This window comes from Manihot esculenta, chromosome 11 (assembly GCF_001659605.2).
Source record: "Manihot esculenta cultivar AM560-2 chromosome 11, M.esculenta_v8, whole genome shotgun sequence".
In the NCBI taxonomy this organism is placed as follows: Eukaryota; Viridiplantae; Streptophyta; class Magnoliopsida; order Malpighiales; family Euphorbiaceae; genus Manihot; species Manihot esculenta.
The window spans coordinates 29,635,277-29,654,344 of NC_035171.2; the positions used below are offsets into that span (position 1 = coordinate 29,635,277).

The following is a 19,068-nucleotide window of genomic DNA, read 5'->3' on the forward strand; positions in this document are numbered from 1 at the left end:
TTTTAAAATAATAATTATTTGATCATACAATTTGAAATAATAACTATTTAATTTCCGTTATGAATATAAATGACTAAGCATGATGATTGTATTCGATAATATTTTAATTAATCATAAAATTATGCATTCTTTTAAAAATTGCAAGGCACAAACTCCATGTTAACAAGCTACGTGATTGTGTAGAATGGGCATATCTGCATGCATGCTATTTTGCTTTGCCTTTTATGATCAATGGATTGCTTGGATCATGAAATATGTTATGACAGTTATCTATTTTATACAGATTAATAGCCATAGGACTAGTTTTATAACTCCCTCCAGAGATTTTAGATAAAGAGATCCCTAATGATCTTTTTTATTCGAATTTTGTATAGAGTTTATCTTACTGTATAAAAAAGAACTTCTTTAGAGAGAGTTAAAACTGCAAGATATGGACCCTCAATCTCTTTTGCATATAATTCTATTTAGAGTCTAGCAGTCAAAAAGTTAATTTCCACAAATCTTGCCTAATTTTTCACGCCAATACATTGCAAGATTTACATAAGAGAATTACATCTCTTTCTTCGGTGAACACTCCAATAAAATCTTTGGATTGCAATACGATATCTTTAGAGTTTGATAATCTGAGATCCAGAGAAAATAGAATTTACAATAGTTGAGTCAGCTCTCTCACTCAGAGAATCCCTTATCCCTTCTCTCTTGACTTGCTAGTGACGCTTAACGGCTTTTCTGCTACAGTGATACATGTCTCTGTCGTTCAGCTCCGTACAGACAGTGGTGTCAGTTCTCTTTATTCATGTCAGGTGACCATTTAATTCCCTACAGTGCGCGTGCAAGAAGAGCTGCGAAAAGACCGGGCCTGCTGCCCGTCCTTGGGTTCCATCACGGGGCTGGTTTCATTACAGTAGGTTCTGGGCTCGCAGGCGACCCAGTTCGGCTGATGTCTTCAGGTTCGGTCCACTGCTGCTGGCGGACTTTCCTTGGGGCGTTCCAAGCTTTGAGCCAACCTTTGCTATCATGGGCTCTGGCCCAGCCTAAGAGGGAAAGAGACCCAGCGGTTATATGGACTAGAAAGCGAAACTTCTATTTAAAGAGTTGGAAGAGTTCTTATCAAATCAATTTTACAAGTTATTTTGGTGTATGCAATGTCTGCTAATATCAATTCTATTTTATGGAATTTTTAGCGGGGCCAAGGAAAAAATCAACGCAAAATGCATTGGGCATTTTAGAATTCTCTTTGTGAGCCAAAGATCAAGGGAGGACTGAGGTTTTGAAATCTTGAAGACTTTTAATATGGCTCTCCTAGCAAAACAAAGTTGGCGCATAATTGATAATTCCCATACTCTCTAACGCACACATTCTCAAAGGAAAATATTTTCCACATGGGTCATTTATGCAATCAAGGGAGGGGCATAATCCTTCATGGGGCTGAAGAACTATTCTCTGGGGAAGACAAATCCTTAACGGAGGAATCGGGTGGCAAGCTAGGGATGGCAATTCCGTAATGTGCAAAACAGACAAGTGGTTACCTCAAACTTTCCCTCATCCTCCAACAACTAAGGAAGGGCATGATCAACATATACTTTGGGTCTCTTAACTACTGGTTCCTTCATCCCATACATGGAATGTGGATTTGTAAGAAAGAATTTCATTGAAGAAAATGCTAATTTTATCTTATCATTCCCAATGGGTGAAGTCCGGCTATCACATAGCTCATCAAATTCGCTGGGAGTATGCCAAATCCTCGACTGCAAGCCATTTTTCTTTGGAGTATTTTCAATGAAATACTCCCTTCCAATATGGCTATTCATAAGAGAATTTCTTCGGTTCCTCCTGAATGTAGACACTGCGGATTCATGGAATCAATTAAGCATCATCTTGCTTAAGTGTCCCAAAGCGGCAGCCGTTTAGTTTACTTCTCCGATTCAAATTCGATCAACCATGCTTTATGGAGAAACTTTCAAAGACAGCTGGGAAGAACTATGTGACCAACTTACAGGGGTGAATGCTGAACTAGATATACCATGATTGCTAGTTTTCATTTTTTGGAGCATTTGGAAAGCAAGAAACGAGCTCATCTTTCATGGAAGAGATCAGTCCCCTTATGATACTGTAACTTTTGCTCTTAATTATTGGGACTCTTTCAATGAAGTCAACAATCCATCACCACTTATGAACAAAAATGTAATGACCCCTGATAGTTGGAAACCTCCACCGCTAAATTTTATCAAGATTAATTTTGATGCAGCCATAAAAAAATTTCAATAGTGTTGGTTCATGATCAGGTAGGGTTGATATTTGATTGGACATGCAACAACTTCTCATTCCATACTAACCTATTAATTATGAAGAGTATTGCAAGCACCTTCTCTTGGGTAAGAAAAACGAATAATGAAGCAACTCATGCACTTGCCAAGAAGACTTTAATAGAAGAGTTTTTTTTTTTCTATTCCAGCCCGTCAAGCATTATTTATCTTGGGTGAAATGTCCAAATGACAGTCTTGTTTCTTTGATGCCTTTAAAAAAAAAAACAACAAAGCATGATGACTAAATTTGGTATTAAACTATGAAGTTGTTAAATTTCATCTTAGTCCAATAAATTTAAATAAAATCAAATAATTTGAGAATAATATAATTAATATTTTTAAATTTTTATAAGTGATAGTTTTATTAGATTTATTAATAATAGTTGAAGAATAAATTTATATCGAAAAATAAAATTTAATATTTTTTATTCTTAATATATAATTTAAAAATAAATTTAATTTTTTAATCAAATAATTAACAATTTAAAAAGATTAATACTATTCAATATATTTGTAAAAATTAAGAGATAAATAATTAAATTTTATTAAATTATAGAAATTAAATATTTTTTTTTTCTAATTTTCTGAGTGTATGATCCTCCTTTCCAGGAGGATGGTCCCACATGGTCGAAAACATTGGGAGAGGGACACACGTAGGGAAACCCCCATTCAATTCATCATCGCTAGTGCCTGTTTCGATTTGGCGCAAGCAATCACGTGGGGCCGTATGGTTTCACTTCTTTGTTTGAATTTAAATTTTAAATTTTTTATTTTAATTCAATTAATATTTTATTTCCTTTGCAACGTACTTGGATTTAAAAATTACTTAAATTCGAATTTGATACACTTGAATTTTAAAAATTTTTTATTATAAATAAAATAATTACTGCTCAATTTTTATTGTATAGAAAAATTCACTTATGAATTTTTTAATTTTAAAAATATATTAAAATATAATTGATGTTTTAAAAGTTTATAATTAATTTTTTTATTAATTTTAATTATTAATTAATTTTTTAATATTATAAAATTAAATAGTAATTTCTTCATAAAAAATTAATTAAAAAAATTAATTAAATTAAATTTTTTGCGAGTGTTACGGTTGGGCTGAGAGGGTAATCTCATTGCACTAGCATTACTTAAAAGACCCACCAAATGCGATTATTATTAATAAAGGCCACAGATTAAGTCATAAAAGACAAAGATGGGCCCATGTGGCTCATAATTGGGTGATGCATGAAATGGGTCTTAATCACAACCACACAGTGATATGAATTCATATCATATGCCGGACCATCAAGATGTTCCAATAGTGGTGAAGGTATCCAAAATTTATTCATTGGCTTGTATAGCGCAGTCAAACTATGCAGTAAGGACCCTCCTATTAAAGAGCGATGTTGGAGCGTGGTAACACAAGCAAGGACCAGGTGTTTACGGCTGCCGACAAAGAATAGATTGTGTTCAAGGAGTCAGAGATCTACTGATTCGAGTTCCGAGTCATGGTGAATTTGTATTTAAATTATTTGTTATAAGTAGAGTTTAAAAATAAAATAAAAATAAGTTTAATTAAATTTTTATATTTTCATTTAAAATTAAATAAATTTAATTTAAAAATATTAATTTTTTAATTATTATAAAAATTATAAAAAATATATAGATATAATAAATAATTTTTAAAATTATAAAAATAAAATTTTATCATATAAAAAATAATTTTATTATTAAAAAATAATATTATATTTGATAAAGGTTTATTTCATCATTGAGTAATAATATATGAATTTAATTGATCTAAAATTTTTGGAATTGGATTTATTTGACTCTTGAAACTTATTTAATCATAGTTTTAATTAATCTAAAATTTTGAATTGGATTTATTTAACTTTGAATAAAAATACAAAATTTTAATTGGACTTATATCTAAAATAAAATTAATAAAAAAATTTTAAAATAAAATATTTAAATTTTCTAATGAGTTCCATATAAGCATTCCAAAATTCATGTAATAATTGAAAGGAAAGAGGATCTCATCTTTCATAATTTATTAATATGAGATTAAAATTAAATAAATATAAATAATTTTACATACAAATATATAATTTATTTATAATTTATTAATATGAGATTAAAATTAAATAAATATAAATAAATTTACATACAAATATATAGTTTATTTATAAAATTAAATATATATAAATAAATTTGTAAATAAATATAAAATTTATTTATAAAATTAAATAAATGTAACCGACTTCTAAAACATATGTAATCATTTCTAAAGTTAACTTAATATAAATAAATTTATAATATATTTTAAAAATTAAATAGATAAAAATGAATTCATAAACTGATTTTATAATTCGTTTATAAATTAAATAAATATAAACTGATTTATAAATAAATGAGTAATTTATTTATAAAATTAAATAAAAATAGATGATTTTTTAAATAGATATATAATTCGTTTATAAAATTAAATAAATAAAAATAAACTTATAAATGAATGTATAATTTATTTATAAAATTAAATTGGTATAAATGAATTTATATTTTATAAATAAATTTATAATCTGTTTATAAAATTAAATAAATAAAAATAAATTTATAAATGAATGTATAATCTATTTATAAAATTAAATTGATATAAATAAATTCACATTTTATAAATAAATTCATAAGCGGAAATATAATTCATTTGTAGAATTAAATACTTTCTTAAATAAATATGTAATTCATTTATAAAATTAAAGAAATATAGATAAATTTATAAATTGACATATAATTAAATTAATATAAATAAATTAAAAGATAAACCTATAGTTTATTTAAAAATTTAAATGAAAGACATCTAATTTATTTATAAAATTAAATATATATAAATATATGTATAATTTATTTGTAACTTTAAATTGATGCAAATAGATTTATAAATTGATATAATCTGTTTATAAAATTAAATAGATATAAAAAGAATTCATAAATAAATATGTAATTTATTTATAAAATTAAATAAAATAAAATAAATTATAAATAAATGATAAAATATATTTATAAAGTCATCTATTTATAAAATTATTACCATTATAAACATATATCTGTTTGTGAATTCTCATTTTGCTTATACTGCTTTTTTTTTCTTCTTCAAGAGATAGACTTTATTAATATTTTGAGGTATTGATATTTTGAAACTCAAGATCTGATTACAGTAAAGAGTTAAAACAAATAAAAGAGACTTAAATACATAAGTAAAAGGAAAACAGATGCACTCAAATATTTGAAATCCTAAAAACTTGATTTAAGAAGATGATCCAATGAAGATTCCAGATTGCTGTTCTTCCACCCACTTGAGCTCCTACAAATAGTCCAAATAAAGCTTATATATATAAACATAATTAAATTTGGAAATAATATTTAATTTGTATTGAATCGGTGTTAATTCGATTTTAAATCGAATCGAATTAAATAAATTTAAAATATAAAATTTAATATTTATGAAAATTGAATCGAATTGATTTTTATTAAAAATCAAACTAAATTGAATCGATTTGATTCAATTCGATTTGATTTGATTGGTTTGAATTTTTAATAATTTTTTTTATTTTATTTTTAATATTTTAAAATTTATTTAAAATATTTTAATTTTAATTATAATTTAATTTTTTAATATTATTAAAAATAATATATTATTATTATCTATCAATTTAATTTAATCTTTTAATTTTTAATTAAAATCAAATTAAATTAAAATTTTTAAAATTAAAAATTTAATCAAATTATAATAAATAAAAAAATAAATTAAAATTTTAAATTAACTCGATTAATTCTCTCCATTTAAATCAAATACTCCGGGGGAGGGGTGGCACTAGATAAAAGGTGGCGCAGCCAACTCTAGCTAGGCTGTAAATACAGGCTATTAATGTTGCTACTATGCTGCAGTTCATGCGTAACACCAGGAAATATTCCTGACTTCTATGATGTGATATTTAAATTTATTATGCATAATAAATCTTCCATTTATTTTTATTTCTCATATTTTATAAATTATTTTATTTAAAATTATTTATTATTTTAAAATATTAAAAAATTATTTTTTCAATATGAACTTTTACCATTTTCTGTCTTAAGTATCCACTTTTTTATTAGTAAATTAATAGAAAAAATATTAATATTATAGTAATAAATATGTGATATAGATGATACATTAGTCAAAGTAAAAAAATGTTTTCATAGAAATTAAGCCAATAGTTATTTCAGTATTTACCATACAAAAACTTTAACCAGTGTATGAAAGTGGACATATTGAGTAATGTTGATATCAATATATTCCTCCCTTTCCTAAATTTTATTTAATTATTTTTATTATTTTCAAATTATTATTATTTTTGCATTTTTGCATTGTAATTAATATATAAATTAATTATTATAATTCAATACAATTACTCAGCTATTTTTTATTATTTAATGAAATTTAATATCTTTAAAATAAATATAATTAAAAAAATAAATCAATTTTTTTTTAAATATATATATATAAAAGTTAAATTATTTTTTTTAATTTCGTATAGTTTTTATATAAAAATATTCTATTTTAGATCCAGCAAATAAGAATTTCACGCATGATTACACCTACAAATCCATCATCCTCTCACTTCAATTCCCAAAGTTTAGGCCTTTCCTGCAATCTTACCAAACCCAACAATCTCTAGTTTGCTGTCAATTACTTTTTTACCCTTTATTTCCTTTAATGGCATAAACCTGCTCTTTCCACTCTGGATTATGTCATTCCCCAGATGAAGTTTGGGCAACGAATCCACTGCCTTTATTAAACCAAATCAAATAAAAGACATAAACACAACTTGGGGTAGTTTTGTCTTTCTGCTTTCTTCTCGCCTTCCAACCAAGAAGACGAAACCAACACCTCCCTCCGCCGCTGGTCACCATGTTTTCAGAGATGCTTAGCACCAAAAACAATACGCATGTCAAACCCTCACTCTCTTTCTCTCTCTCTCCCCCAAATACTTTTGTTTTGACTCTCCATATCTTTCCCTTTTACGCCTATAAAGCATGCAAAAAAAACGTATGTCAAAGGCCTGCAACAGCCGTCTACATCTAGAGACCTTGTTTTCATATAAACCCCAAGTGTTTTTGGATCACGATTAGAGAACCCATACAGAATTTTAATAGCTTTTCTGCTGAGAGAAGTCATGAAGAGTGAGACCATGGACATGGCTGGTCCTGGTAGAACTCAAGTGAACTCTAGATGGAACCCAACAAAGCAGCAAATAAGCATGCTTGAGAGCTTATACAAGCAAGGAATAAGGATTCCATCAGCTGAGCGCAGATACAGCAAATAACGAGCAGACTCAAACAATATGGTCACATCGAAGAGAAGAATGTGTTTTACTGGTTTCAAAATCGCAAGGCAAGACAAAGGCAGAAGCAGAAACAAGAGAACACGGCTTATATCAATCGTTATCTTCATAAGGCTTATCAGCCTGTGTTTTCACCTCTTTGTTCAAATGGTTTGTTTCTTACTTTTCAATTTGATTCTCTGAATTTCCCTACGAAAAACTTGTCTTCTAAACCGGATCTGCATGATAAAATGCACGTGAAATTTCATATATCTACATTACGGATCTATGTGTAATCGGTCTATATAAAAATTTATTTTACACACTGAAGTTTTCTTTTCCAGTTATTTGCGGATCATACTACCTGCCACGGAGAGATTTAGGGTTTTATCTGCGGTATCCGAAGGTGCTACTCCCTAATGGATTCAAGAGGAGGCCAAGGAGTGAAAAGATTGACAAGGCAAGAGCCTATGCTTTTACTGATTCGAAGCAGGAAACTATCGACGACAAGTTCTTTGGCAACAATGAAGAAACATTGCCTCTCTTTCTTTTGCACCCAACTGGTGTTTTACAAGGAAGAGCTGAGACTCTGCGTTCTCTTGGTTCAATGATTTGTGCTGCTGAAAATTCCATTGCCAATTCTGCTTCGAGCTCCTCTGAGATGACTACTGGCGTTGAAGATGTTTCTAGTGACAAACCCTTCTTCGATATATATTTTTTTTTTCATGAAACAAACGCTAAGTGATAGTGAAATTATCTCTAAATCTATTAGATTTTAAATTTGAATGTCATCTACAGTGAATTATATTAAAAATATTCTAGAGTGACTTGATCAATAAGCTTAAAATAAAAAAATAATGTATATGATTATTCACGGTATTGCATGGTCCCACTTCTTATCCGTAACTCGTATATTTTGTATGAGAGAAAGCATATCAAACTTCATCTCGAGCACGAGATATTGGAATATCAATGAAACAGGATTAGAGAACTATAATATCCTTAAAAAATTATCCATAAGAAATGAGATGTGTGCCTACGATACATGAAAATGTCATTATCACATTTCTTTGTGGAAAAATTATTTCATGCAATTCTTATATATATATATATATATATATATAATGGTAATAAATAATTATAAGTATGGTAAATAATTATTGTAAATAATTATGGCCTAATTATTGTAAATGCATTAGAGATGGTTAATAATTTAGGTTTCCTTTCTTTTTTTTTAAATAATTTATTTATTAACTTTTTAATATATATTAAAAAAGTAAAATTTATTATTTTTTTAAAAAAATAATAATGGAACAAATCATGTAGATAATATATTAAGAAATATAACTAATTAATTAAAATATGTTGTAGCTAGTTAAAATGACGGCAAATTCATTTATAAAAATATGTCAAAAATATATTTAATATCCTGAGATCCAGAATATAATGGGGTTTATAATAATTGAAAAAAACTTTCTCCTTTTAGGAGGATCTCCCCTCCTTTTTATCTTTTTTTTTCTTAGCTTGCTAGTGACGCCTAACGGCTTTTTTGCTATAGTGACGACTCTATCATTCAGTTTCGTAAGTACAATGGTGTAAGTTCAATGGTGTAAGTTCCTTTTACTTATATCAGATGGCCATTTAATTTCCCCCAGAGTGCGTGCAAAAAGGGCTGTGAAAAGATCGAGCCTGTTGCCATTCTTGGGTCTCATCACGGGGCTGGCTTTAATACAGCAGGTTTTGGGCTCGAAGGCAGGCCATGTCGGCTGATATCTTCAGGTCCGGTCCATTGCTGTGGACAGGCTTTCTTTGTGGTGCCCCGAGCTCTGGACCGATTTTCGCTATCATGGGCCCTGACACGGCTTAGGAGGGAAAAGAGACCCAACGATTATCGATGTTGATAGCTTTTTATTATTATTTATTTTTTAAAAAATATAAAAGAATTCATTAAAAGAGTCTAGCTAGAGGCTCAAAGAGTACAACCAAAAGCCTAGAGTCTTAATTATAATACATAAGGGTCTAAGTCTCAAAAGAAAAATGGTCCATGAATCAAAAAACCTTAAGACCCGTAAATCCATAGACCCAGCATTCTGATTCGAAAGTCAAATAACTTAGTGTCGCATTTCTTCCTTTCAGACTTGGTGTAATCTCCAACGGAGGAATGCGCGCTCTCACAAGCATAACAATACCAACTGAAAAACATAAGAGAAGAACCAAAACAGCACACGTCAATCTAACTATAAGAATTAGAGAAAATAACGCTAACAATAAAAGAACATATAACATCGAGAGAGAGAAATGCGATGTTAACATATAACTTTTTAAATAAATATTATAAATTCATTTTAAGGATTGAAAAGCTCCATTTCTTTTTTCTTTTTTTCTTTTTAAATCTCTTCTACTTGTTTGTCTAAACAAGAAAATTCTTTTCTTTTTCTCTCCAATTCTCCCCATCCAAACAAAGCATTATATCCCCGAGAGTGAAGTTCAGCTTACACGTGATTCCTCCAATTACTCAATTAGACTCCTCGATTGATAGTAGAGCCGAAAGCCTCCTGTACAGGTTCACTGATGCGGCTGCAGCGGTGGACGCGGCCTCCGTTGGTGCCGCCTCCAGTTCAATTGATGCTGCCTTATATAAGAATGGCGGTTGGTTCGGGTTTATCTCTGAATCCATGGAGTTCGTTCTCAAGGTAAATTTACTATATTCTATTGCTTTATGTGCTTATAGTGGGATTTTATCATTTATTTTTGAAAGATGATAAATATTTTATGAAATAGATTATGGTATATGGAATGTTAAACTATAAGTGTGTGTTAATTTTGTGTTCAGGTGTTGAAGAATGGGTTTTCAGCTGTGCATGTGCCTTATGCTTATGGTTTTGCAATTGTATTTCTCGCTGTTATTGTGAAAATTGCTACGTTACCTTTGACCAAGCAACAGGTGAGTTTCCATTTTATTTTCTTTTCCTCTGCAATAAGCACTTGTTTGATAAACTTTAATTGAAAATGATTTTTGTTATTACCAACTGTCTAGACTCTTGACTGCTGTTGGATTGACTCCTTTTTTTCTTTTCCTCTCCAATGTAGGTGGAATCTACATTGGCTATGCAAAACCTTACCAAAGATAAAAGCCATTCAACAAAAATATGCAGGCAATCAGGTGCGGCCGTGCGGGACATTTGCAGTTGTATGGATTATATTGAATTTTGAGGTTGAGCTCGAGCACACATAATTTCCTTTTCGAAATTTCGGTTCTTTATTAAATAACTGGGTCTGTTTATCTCCCCTCCCCCCCCCCCCCCCCCTCCCTCTCTCTCCATATCACGTCTGTATAGGCAAGCTGGTGTTGATCCATTAGCAGGTAATTAACTGGTTGCCTGCAGTTACTTTCGTTCCATATTTGAATATAATCAAAATTTTGTTTCATACTGGTCAGAACTTACTGTTCCCTTGATTTTAACTCCCTTTAGTTTTTTTATTCTTTAGATAAAAGGTCATGCAAATGATTTTGAATTAGTGATTAAATAAAGAAATAAATGTTCATTCCTTTCATGTCATTCTTGTTTATCACATTACATTAACATCTCGGTCTTGTGCTTTTATTATTTTTTGTACTGGCTTTTAAGTATTTGTTTTTCCTCACTTCTATCTTAAGATATTGCTGCTTTTTTCTTCTTCATTTCTAGAGTTATTCTTCTGTATATTTTATATCATATGGCATATCCATTGTACTAAGTTTACAGACTTCTGCGCTCAATTTTGTCAATATATATTTTACCTGCCCATTATGTTTAATGGTGATAATGCTTAATCTCATTCCAGGTTATTTTCCAACTTTGGTGACAATAACAGTTTGGATTGGTCTATATCAAGCTCTTTCAAATGTAGCAAATGAGGTAATTAAGAGGTTGATTCGTCAAAATTGTTTATTTGATGGTAATTAATATGTCTGTGTCAGTGTACATGTTCAACGAATTAACTGTTGCTGATAATTGCAAACTTTTTCCTCAAGGGACTGTTGGCATAAGGGTTTTTTTGGATTCCTTTTTTTGGGCGGGCCTACTACAATCGCAGCTCGACAAAGTGGATCAGGCATTTCCTGGCTTTTTCCATTTGTGGTAATAAAGTTTAAATTTCCAAGATACTTAAGCTAAACTATCTTTCCTCTACTTTTATCAGCATTTCAATTCTTCCTAAATAATGTTAGAGCTTTTGACATGATTGTGAGTCTTTGTAACTTGGGTGCTTTAGATGAAATAAATCTCTGCCAAATTTAGATAGATTGTATTTTGGAGGATGGTATGCATTTCATATCTTGTTTATTTCAATTTGCTTGTCTTACCTGGTGGTTGTTAGTTCTGCTTTTGTGGTTTTCTCTAAGATATTGTTGGAGGACAATTGTGGTTCAAAGCTGCATTCTTTGATTTAACCTGTGAAGCATGAAACTCATCTATAATTTCATATGATTTTTGCTCAAAATAAGATATAATTATAGGAGTGATAGGTCATATCTCCTTCCTAGTTTTATATTGCTGCCTGAATTGTAGTTTTTAAGCAGTAATTATGCTCTTATGTACCAGGAGAAGTAAATGCTAACTTTTCTTTTCTAGGTTTTCAAGTATTTATCTGGTATACTAGCTACATTCTCTTGATACTCAAACGTGAACAACTGCTTGATTCATTTGGTTGAGACCTCTAAGTCTTTTGTTTCCCCTTCTGAGGACAAGCAGAATTTGATTCTTTAGTAGTTGATTGGAAAATTCATTAAGAAGATCTTTATGGTGATTGATTTTCTTTCTTTCAGGAATTAATAGGAACTTTTTATGGCCCTTGGATGTACATTCATGTCATTTATGTTTCTCCCCTGTAGTCAACTTAGGAGCATGAGTTGCAGATAATGGTACAAGGTAAATGCTAAATTTAGTTCTTCAAGACTGTTGAACGCGATATAAAGATGGAATCTTGTCTATTTGATGTAGAACAAGAAGAAACCAAACATCAATAGAAACAAATTCTGAAGACACAAGGAATAAAAACAAATGCTCTAGAGGAATTAATTTTGTCAAAAATTTTAGAGAAAATTACTATTTAGTCTCTGGATTATAGCAACATTAATATTTTAGTCCTTCTATTTTCAGTAATATCTTTCTTTAACATTTGATTCTATCTGTTATTTAGTCCCTCCGTCCAAATTTTCAGTCAGTCAATGAATTTTTTAGGCTGGTCAAGGGAATTTTTTTTTTTTCTTAACCGAAACACCTCCATTATTCTCCCATCCTCCCTCCTGCTTCTCATTCTCCCCTCCCCCACCCCCCTCTCATTTCTCTCTAATTGTGTGTTTCAGCTATCCTAAGCTGTCTGGGGATTTTATAGTAAATAAAAAAAAGGCGAATAGTTGTAGGAATTTGATAACATCATCTATGAATGAAAAATATCACTCACCACTCTAGACGTTCGAAGTGGTTTTGTTGTTTTCTTTGCTTTTTTGCAGTTCAAGTGTTGCACCTTTGGATCACTTCAATGTAGATTTTTAAAACTCAAATCAGCCAACCAAAGGACAAAAACATGTCTCTCTTGGCTATTTTTTTGTCCTTCTCTTCCCTTATCTTTTTTTTTTCTCTTGAAAATTCGATAGTTCCCTCTGCCTCTCCAAATAAACAAATTGTTGGCAACTTGTTTTCTCATCTGAAAAATGAAAAATAATTTGGAGATGGAGCATGGGCCATGAATATTAACAATACTGTCATCATTGTTGTGGCAATAATCAGCTCATTTAACAATACTGTCATCAGGGCCAACGGATGATCACCACAGATGTCACAAACAACTCTTCCATGGATTTCACCTGTCCAAGCTTTCACATTGGAGATGAAGATGACTAGTAGAAAAAGAACGATCACAAAATTACTTGTTGGTGATTGCATCTCCATGGCTTGCTTTTCAAGCATAGTGTATTTGATACTTTAAATTTGCAGGAATTGACTATCTATATAGTTGATCTTTGATTGTAGCAATATGGGGGAAGACAATAAGTGATACCTAGTCCAGAAGCATCTTTTGAAACATATGAGAGAGAGAGAGAGAGAGAGAGAGAGAGAGAGAGAGAGAGAGAGAGAGAGAGAGAGAGAGAAAGACCTTATCAGAGATGATCATCAGGGCCAACGGATGATCACCACAGATGTCACAAACAACTCTTCCATGGATTTCACCTGTCCAAGCTTTCACATTGGAGATGAAGATGACTAGTAGAAAAAGAACGATCACAAAATTACTTGTTGGTGATTGCATCTCCATGGCTTGCTTTTCAAGCATAGTGTATTTGATGCTTTAAATTTGCAGGAATTGACTATCCATATAGTTGATCTTTGATTGTAGCAATATGGGGGAAGACAATAAGTGATACCTAGTCCAGAAGCATCTTTTGAAACATATGAACATTGCAAATCAATTATAACTGTAGTTAAAAGACTCTTCCATTCAATAAGAACATGGAAGTTCGAAATTCTTCAATTTCTTTTGTTGTTTTCTGGCTGCATTTTCTTCAATATTTAGGTTAGTTCCCTCAAACTTTCCCTGTTCAGCTTCTTTTTCTGGACCAAGTTCTTTAACATGTGTTAGTAGGACTAGTTCTTCAATAAGTGAAGGCTCAACAACCAAAGCTTCAGGTTCTTCAAAATCAAATTCTTCAACTTTAGCTTCCAATTTTTCTTCTTGTTCTTCATCTTCAGGTTGTTTTATAGATCTTATATCTTTAACAACTCCTGATAACTCAACAAGCTTTTTTTTCAGTTGAACAATTCTTCAAAGTATGACTTCAGTTGAACCAGACATTCGTCATTAACAATCTACTGTTTCTCTTTCCTTTAATCGTAAAATTTATTGGATATTTCTATTTTTAATGTGAATCAGAATGTATGTCAAGAACGCCAACCTTTTTATTCAGCCAATAACTGAGATCAACTACCTTTGTCCTTTATGGTGATCAATTTCATCTTGTAGACATTCATGGTCAGTTCACAACTTGAAGTCTTACTAAAACTAAATCTTTCGAATATTAAAAGTTGTTTTACTCAAAATGGACGTCGAAATTGAAATCGTGGTGGCAAAATTAGCATAGAGGAGGTCCTGTTTTGCTAATGAGATAGATGCTGAAGTGGAAGAGATGTGTTGACTGAGTTGGCACTGACATGCTGTTGACTGGCTGTGGCTATCTCTGAGTCAGCGTGACATGTTAATGATGTCGGCAGTGCAGACACCAAAATAAAGCTTGGTGAGGAGCAGGAAAGTGATCTAAGCTTGGGTGAGTTGTAAGGCTGTTAGTGCTGGTCTATTGCACTCAAGGGGACGAGATCTAGACTGACTTATGCAATGTTGTCTTATACTGCTTGGTAGACTTTCTGTTCATTCACGCGGTGTCTAAGATAATGTTAAATACTACCACGTAGGAATCCGTACAAGAAGCAGATAGTGGGGCATGATAGTTGTACCCAGAGTTGGACTCAGCCTTTGCATGATCATCACCTTGCTGTTTTGACTTTATGGTGTCAGTCTCTGGGTTCCACACTTCACTGCTGGACAGTTATTGACCTCACTAGGAATCAAAGAGCCAAGGAGTGCAGAACTGAGTTGTGTGATTGTGTAAATGTATGGACTTTTGCAAGCATGTTCAGGTGTGGAACGTTCTTCATTGTAACTCTTTGCTGTCATAAAGTGAAGTCCACAGTTTTCAAATCCATGATGAACTTCAATAGCATTGAAAGAAGGGTGTCATATTGTCTTGCAACTCTAGAACAGGGGAACACAAATTGGTCTGAAGGAAAAGACTTATGTTCCATAGTCAATATGTAAAATTTAAAATTCAGAAAATAATCAGAGAATCTAATATCAGTATTGAAGGTTCATATAATCAAAGTTTGAAGAGTTGGAACGATTATAAACAAGTTAAATAGTTTCAAAAAAAAAAAAAATACTTCTGGATTCTGGTTTCTTTCTTTCTTCTTTTTTGTTTTCCTAATTCAAGAGAGTGATAGTTAATGTTTAATAAACCCTATCTTAATTGTGTTTAGCTTAGCAACTGCAACTTTATCATCATTAGAAATTATGTTGAACTCTTTAGTTTGTAACTAATGTGAACTCTTCTACAGTGTGAGGAAGTTCTAGAAGAAGCATATGTTTCTAGTGCAAGCAAACAGGTTCCAAATATTTCTAGGCTAAAGAGAAGCAAGCAGTCAAAGAGAAAGCATGCTGTATAAAGACTCTGTACTAATATGATGATTGTACTGGTGAGTCTGTATATCTCAAGAAAATGTATTTTTGTTGATATATATTATCATTCTTGCGTTGGTTAAGTCATTTAAAGATGAATTGCAAATTGTGGAAATCATGCCTAATAAAGCCTCAAGTATATGAAGCATTGCTTGCTGCCATCTCATTGTTGATAATTCAAGGCAGCAGTAGTTTCATTGAATCCTTAACTTGAATGCATTATTATTGCAATAGCGATAAATGAGATGGTGTAGGCGTTCAGTCATGTTTGCAATCACTATATCTGCTATAGCAGGAACTCTTATTTAGCAGGTACCTAGTTGTTTGTTTGCTTGTACCCTAAACTTTTATTTGTCTGCTGGACATGTTTTGTATATACTTTTTCCTATGAAACATCCAATATTGCTTGGTTTGGTTCTCAGGAATCACATAAAAATGCACAGTGCTTTATTTGTTGAAAATGCCTGAGAAAAGTATTTCTCAGTTGTTTCACTTTGCCTTTTCCGATCAGTTTACGAGAACATCGGGCACTGAAGTAACTTATGAGTGAAATATGCCTATTTCCACTATCTGAAAGTAAGCAGATGAAACCCACGACAATCTCAAAAGGAAGAGAGAGAGAGAGAGAGAGAGAGAGAGGGGATGCTGGAAAACAGGCTCAATCCCAAATGAAAGAAAGAAAGGAAAAATAGAGATAATAATCATGCATTTTTAAACAATATTGGTCTCAGATGTTCGAATCTTCAAATAAGTTTCATTTTTGTACAAGCATAAAACCTCAGGGATCAGGGTTTTCCAACCTAAATGAATACATCTGACCTACTGTAGATTTTTGTCTACTAGTGCTGAAGAAGTGAATCCATTGACTCAGTGCTTAGTTGGTGGGTTGTGATTGCCTACTGGATTTGGCCCAGATGGAGCTTTGTGAACTTTCTTCTCTGCAACCTGTACTTATGTCATTGAACAGATGTAAGTGTAGTTAAGCAATTCAATCGCCTATATTAAGAGTATTCAAAATGTTTTTCGGATTCAGATAGATTAAATTCCTTACCCAAGATGGCCAGATATTTGCCTTGTGTGACCTTAAGCTTGGTTGTGCAGGCTTGCCTTTGAAATGAGCTATAGTAGCAAGAGAAAAGACAGGATCCACTGTCAGAACTTGTGAGGATTCTGGTGAGACTATATTTCCCCATGTACATGGCATATTATTCAGTCAAGAACTTAGTTTATTAATGTTGATTTGTTATGTAGTAGGTTGCATTATACTTATCTGCAGAATATTTAAAAACAATAATAGAAAGATAAAAGGATGTTACATGCCTGATTCAATGGCTTGAACCTTGCTATGGTTGCAGAAATCGTGGAGAGAAGCCACAAGCAGCAGCCATGTTAGTAGCAGATGGATGAGAAGCTGCCTGCTCATCCTGGGCATGAGATGGGTCATATTAAGTAAACAGAGAAACTCTTACTTCTATGGTGGCTTATACAAGTTTGAAGCATATTTTTATGTGATATTTGTTTGATGGTCATGGAAAAACTTGAATATAATGTGAGAATTGTTTGTTAAAGGTGCTTGGGAATCCTAGGCCATTATTTTTGCTGAATTGATAAAGATTATGAATCTGGCATTCTCCTCATTGTGAGTTGACTTCTTCCTTATTATCATTACTTAGTTATGATTGCATCCATCATAGATTTTTTTGAACTTGCTATTATTTTCTTTTTGAGTGCTTGAGCCATGTCCTTGGCATTACTACTGGGACCCACCAATACATATTGGACGTTGAGTTGCTTATAAGACAAAATATTGCAATTTACCTTTTTAGTCAAGGAAAATTGCATCCTTGAAATTCATGCGTTTTGTACAATTGCATTGCTTGTTTGTTCTTTTTGTTATATACTCCTTGACATATTCTTTGCTTTTTTCATAAGACATAGAAGAAAGTTGACCAAAGTGGAAGCGGTCACCAGCAAACGTTTTCCTTTAACGCAATTTCTGTTGTTGGATAACTCGAGTCCCATTTGGCACTGAGCTTCTAGGGCCATAAAAAGATTTTTCAGAAAAACTCTTACCATTAAACAGAACTTTAGACTTGCATAATAACTCATGCATTGCAGGTTGATTTAAGGCCTTAACTCAGAGAGAAGGTAGTTGGTTTCTTTAGTCTCTTCTTGGTTTGCGTTGCTTTACGCATCAGATTACTAAGGTACATTCATTTTATACACGTTATCACAATGACACATGCATTCGTCATTTATTGTCATAGATATGATTCTTGGAGTGTGTTTAATTTCATAAAAATATCTATGAATAGTTATAATAAATAATTAAAAAATTATTGTATATATAATAATTATATTATAAAATTTATTTTTTTATATTTGTGTCTTTTCGTCGTCCTTTATTAATCTTTCTTGATTGCCTATTAATTAAAAAATTAAAACAAAGAAGACGGTTGAATAAAAGAATATTTTGTCTCTGATTAAATGGAAAAGATGTTATCACCTTTTTTTTATATATATATATAAAAAAATCTAAAGCAATTGTAAATTTGGATTTACTTTCATGATAAATACATTATGGTAGTCCAAGTCATGCAGCATAATTTCTTCTTTTAAATGCTTTGATTAAGATTTTTAATCACTATTCCTTTTATTGATAGCCAAATAATTCATTGAAACTTTTTAGTGCTAATGAAGAGTTTTAGCTCCTGATAGAACAAGACAAAAATATACCCACAAGTTATTTTCATAATTATTGATCTCTTTAATCATTTGAAAATCATATACCCATTAAAGGCAATGGCTTTGGGATGAGGATTAATTGGGTGTAACTCAGGTTTCTGAGGTCGTGTAAACAATTTAAACTCTAATATAATTTTTTTATTATATGTGTTACATATACGATAGAATTAATATAATTTTTTTAATAAGATAAAATTTAATACGAATATTAAAATTTGACACAATTCAATATATTTATTTAATATAATTTTAAACAATTCAATATTATATATTTAATATATTTTAATATAAATTTAACATTTTTAATTATATAAGTAAATATATTAAATCATTTTTAATAAATAAATTAAAAATAATTTATAAAAAAATAATATTTATATTGGATAATATATCATTTT

At 30.9% G+C, this 19,068-nt stretch overlaps 1 protein-coding gene and 1 long non-coding RNA gene across 3 annotated transcripts; both read left to right on the forward strand.

The window, feature by feature from the left end:
* The first annotated feature begins 7,525 nt into the window (after window positions 1-7,525).
* LOC110625693 lies at window positions 7,526-8,402 on the forward strand. Its single transcript, XM_043961459.1, has 2 exons — window positions 7,526-7,652; window positions 8,002-8,402. Exons 1-2 carry the CDS (start codon window positions 7,526-7,528, stop codon window positions 8,400-8,402), a joined length of 528 nt encoding a protein of 175 aa, XP_043817394.1.
* Window positions 8,403-10,220: 1,818 nt separating this feature from the next.
* LOC110625694 lies at window positions 10,221-17,560 on the forward strand. Of its 2 annotated transcripts, XR_006352441.1 has the most exons (8): window positions 10,221-10,350; window positions 10,491-10,601; window positions 10,748-10,871; window positions 10,996-11,021; window positions 11,483-11,556; window positions 11,673-11,778; window positions 12,465-17,098; window positions 17,281-17,560. It is a non-coding gene; the product is annotated as an uncharacterized LOC110625694 (long non-coding RNA). The 2 variants fall into 2 exon arrangements; XR_006352442.1 differs by lacking the exons at window positions 10,221-10,350; window positions 10,996-11,021 and having other exon boundaries at window positions 10,492-10,601.
* Window positions 17,561-19,068: the final 1,508 nt, after the last annotated feature.

Excerpts from the sequence above, each read along its gene's own strand:
- LOC110625693 (XM_043961459.1), top strand. The coding sequence starts at position 7,526 with ATGGACATGGCTGGTCCTGGTAGAACTCAAGTGAACTCTAGATGGAAC. Across the intron at positions 7,653-8,001 it reads ATCAGCTGAGCGCAGATACA|TTATTTGCGGATCATACTAC; the intron begins GCAAATAACGAG and ends TTTCTTTTCCAG.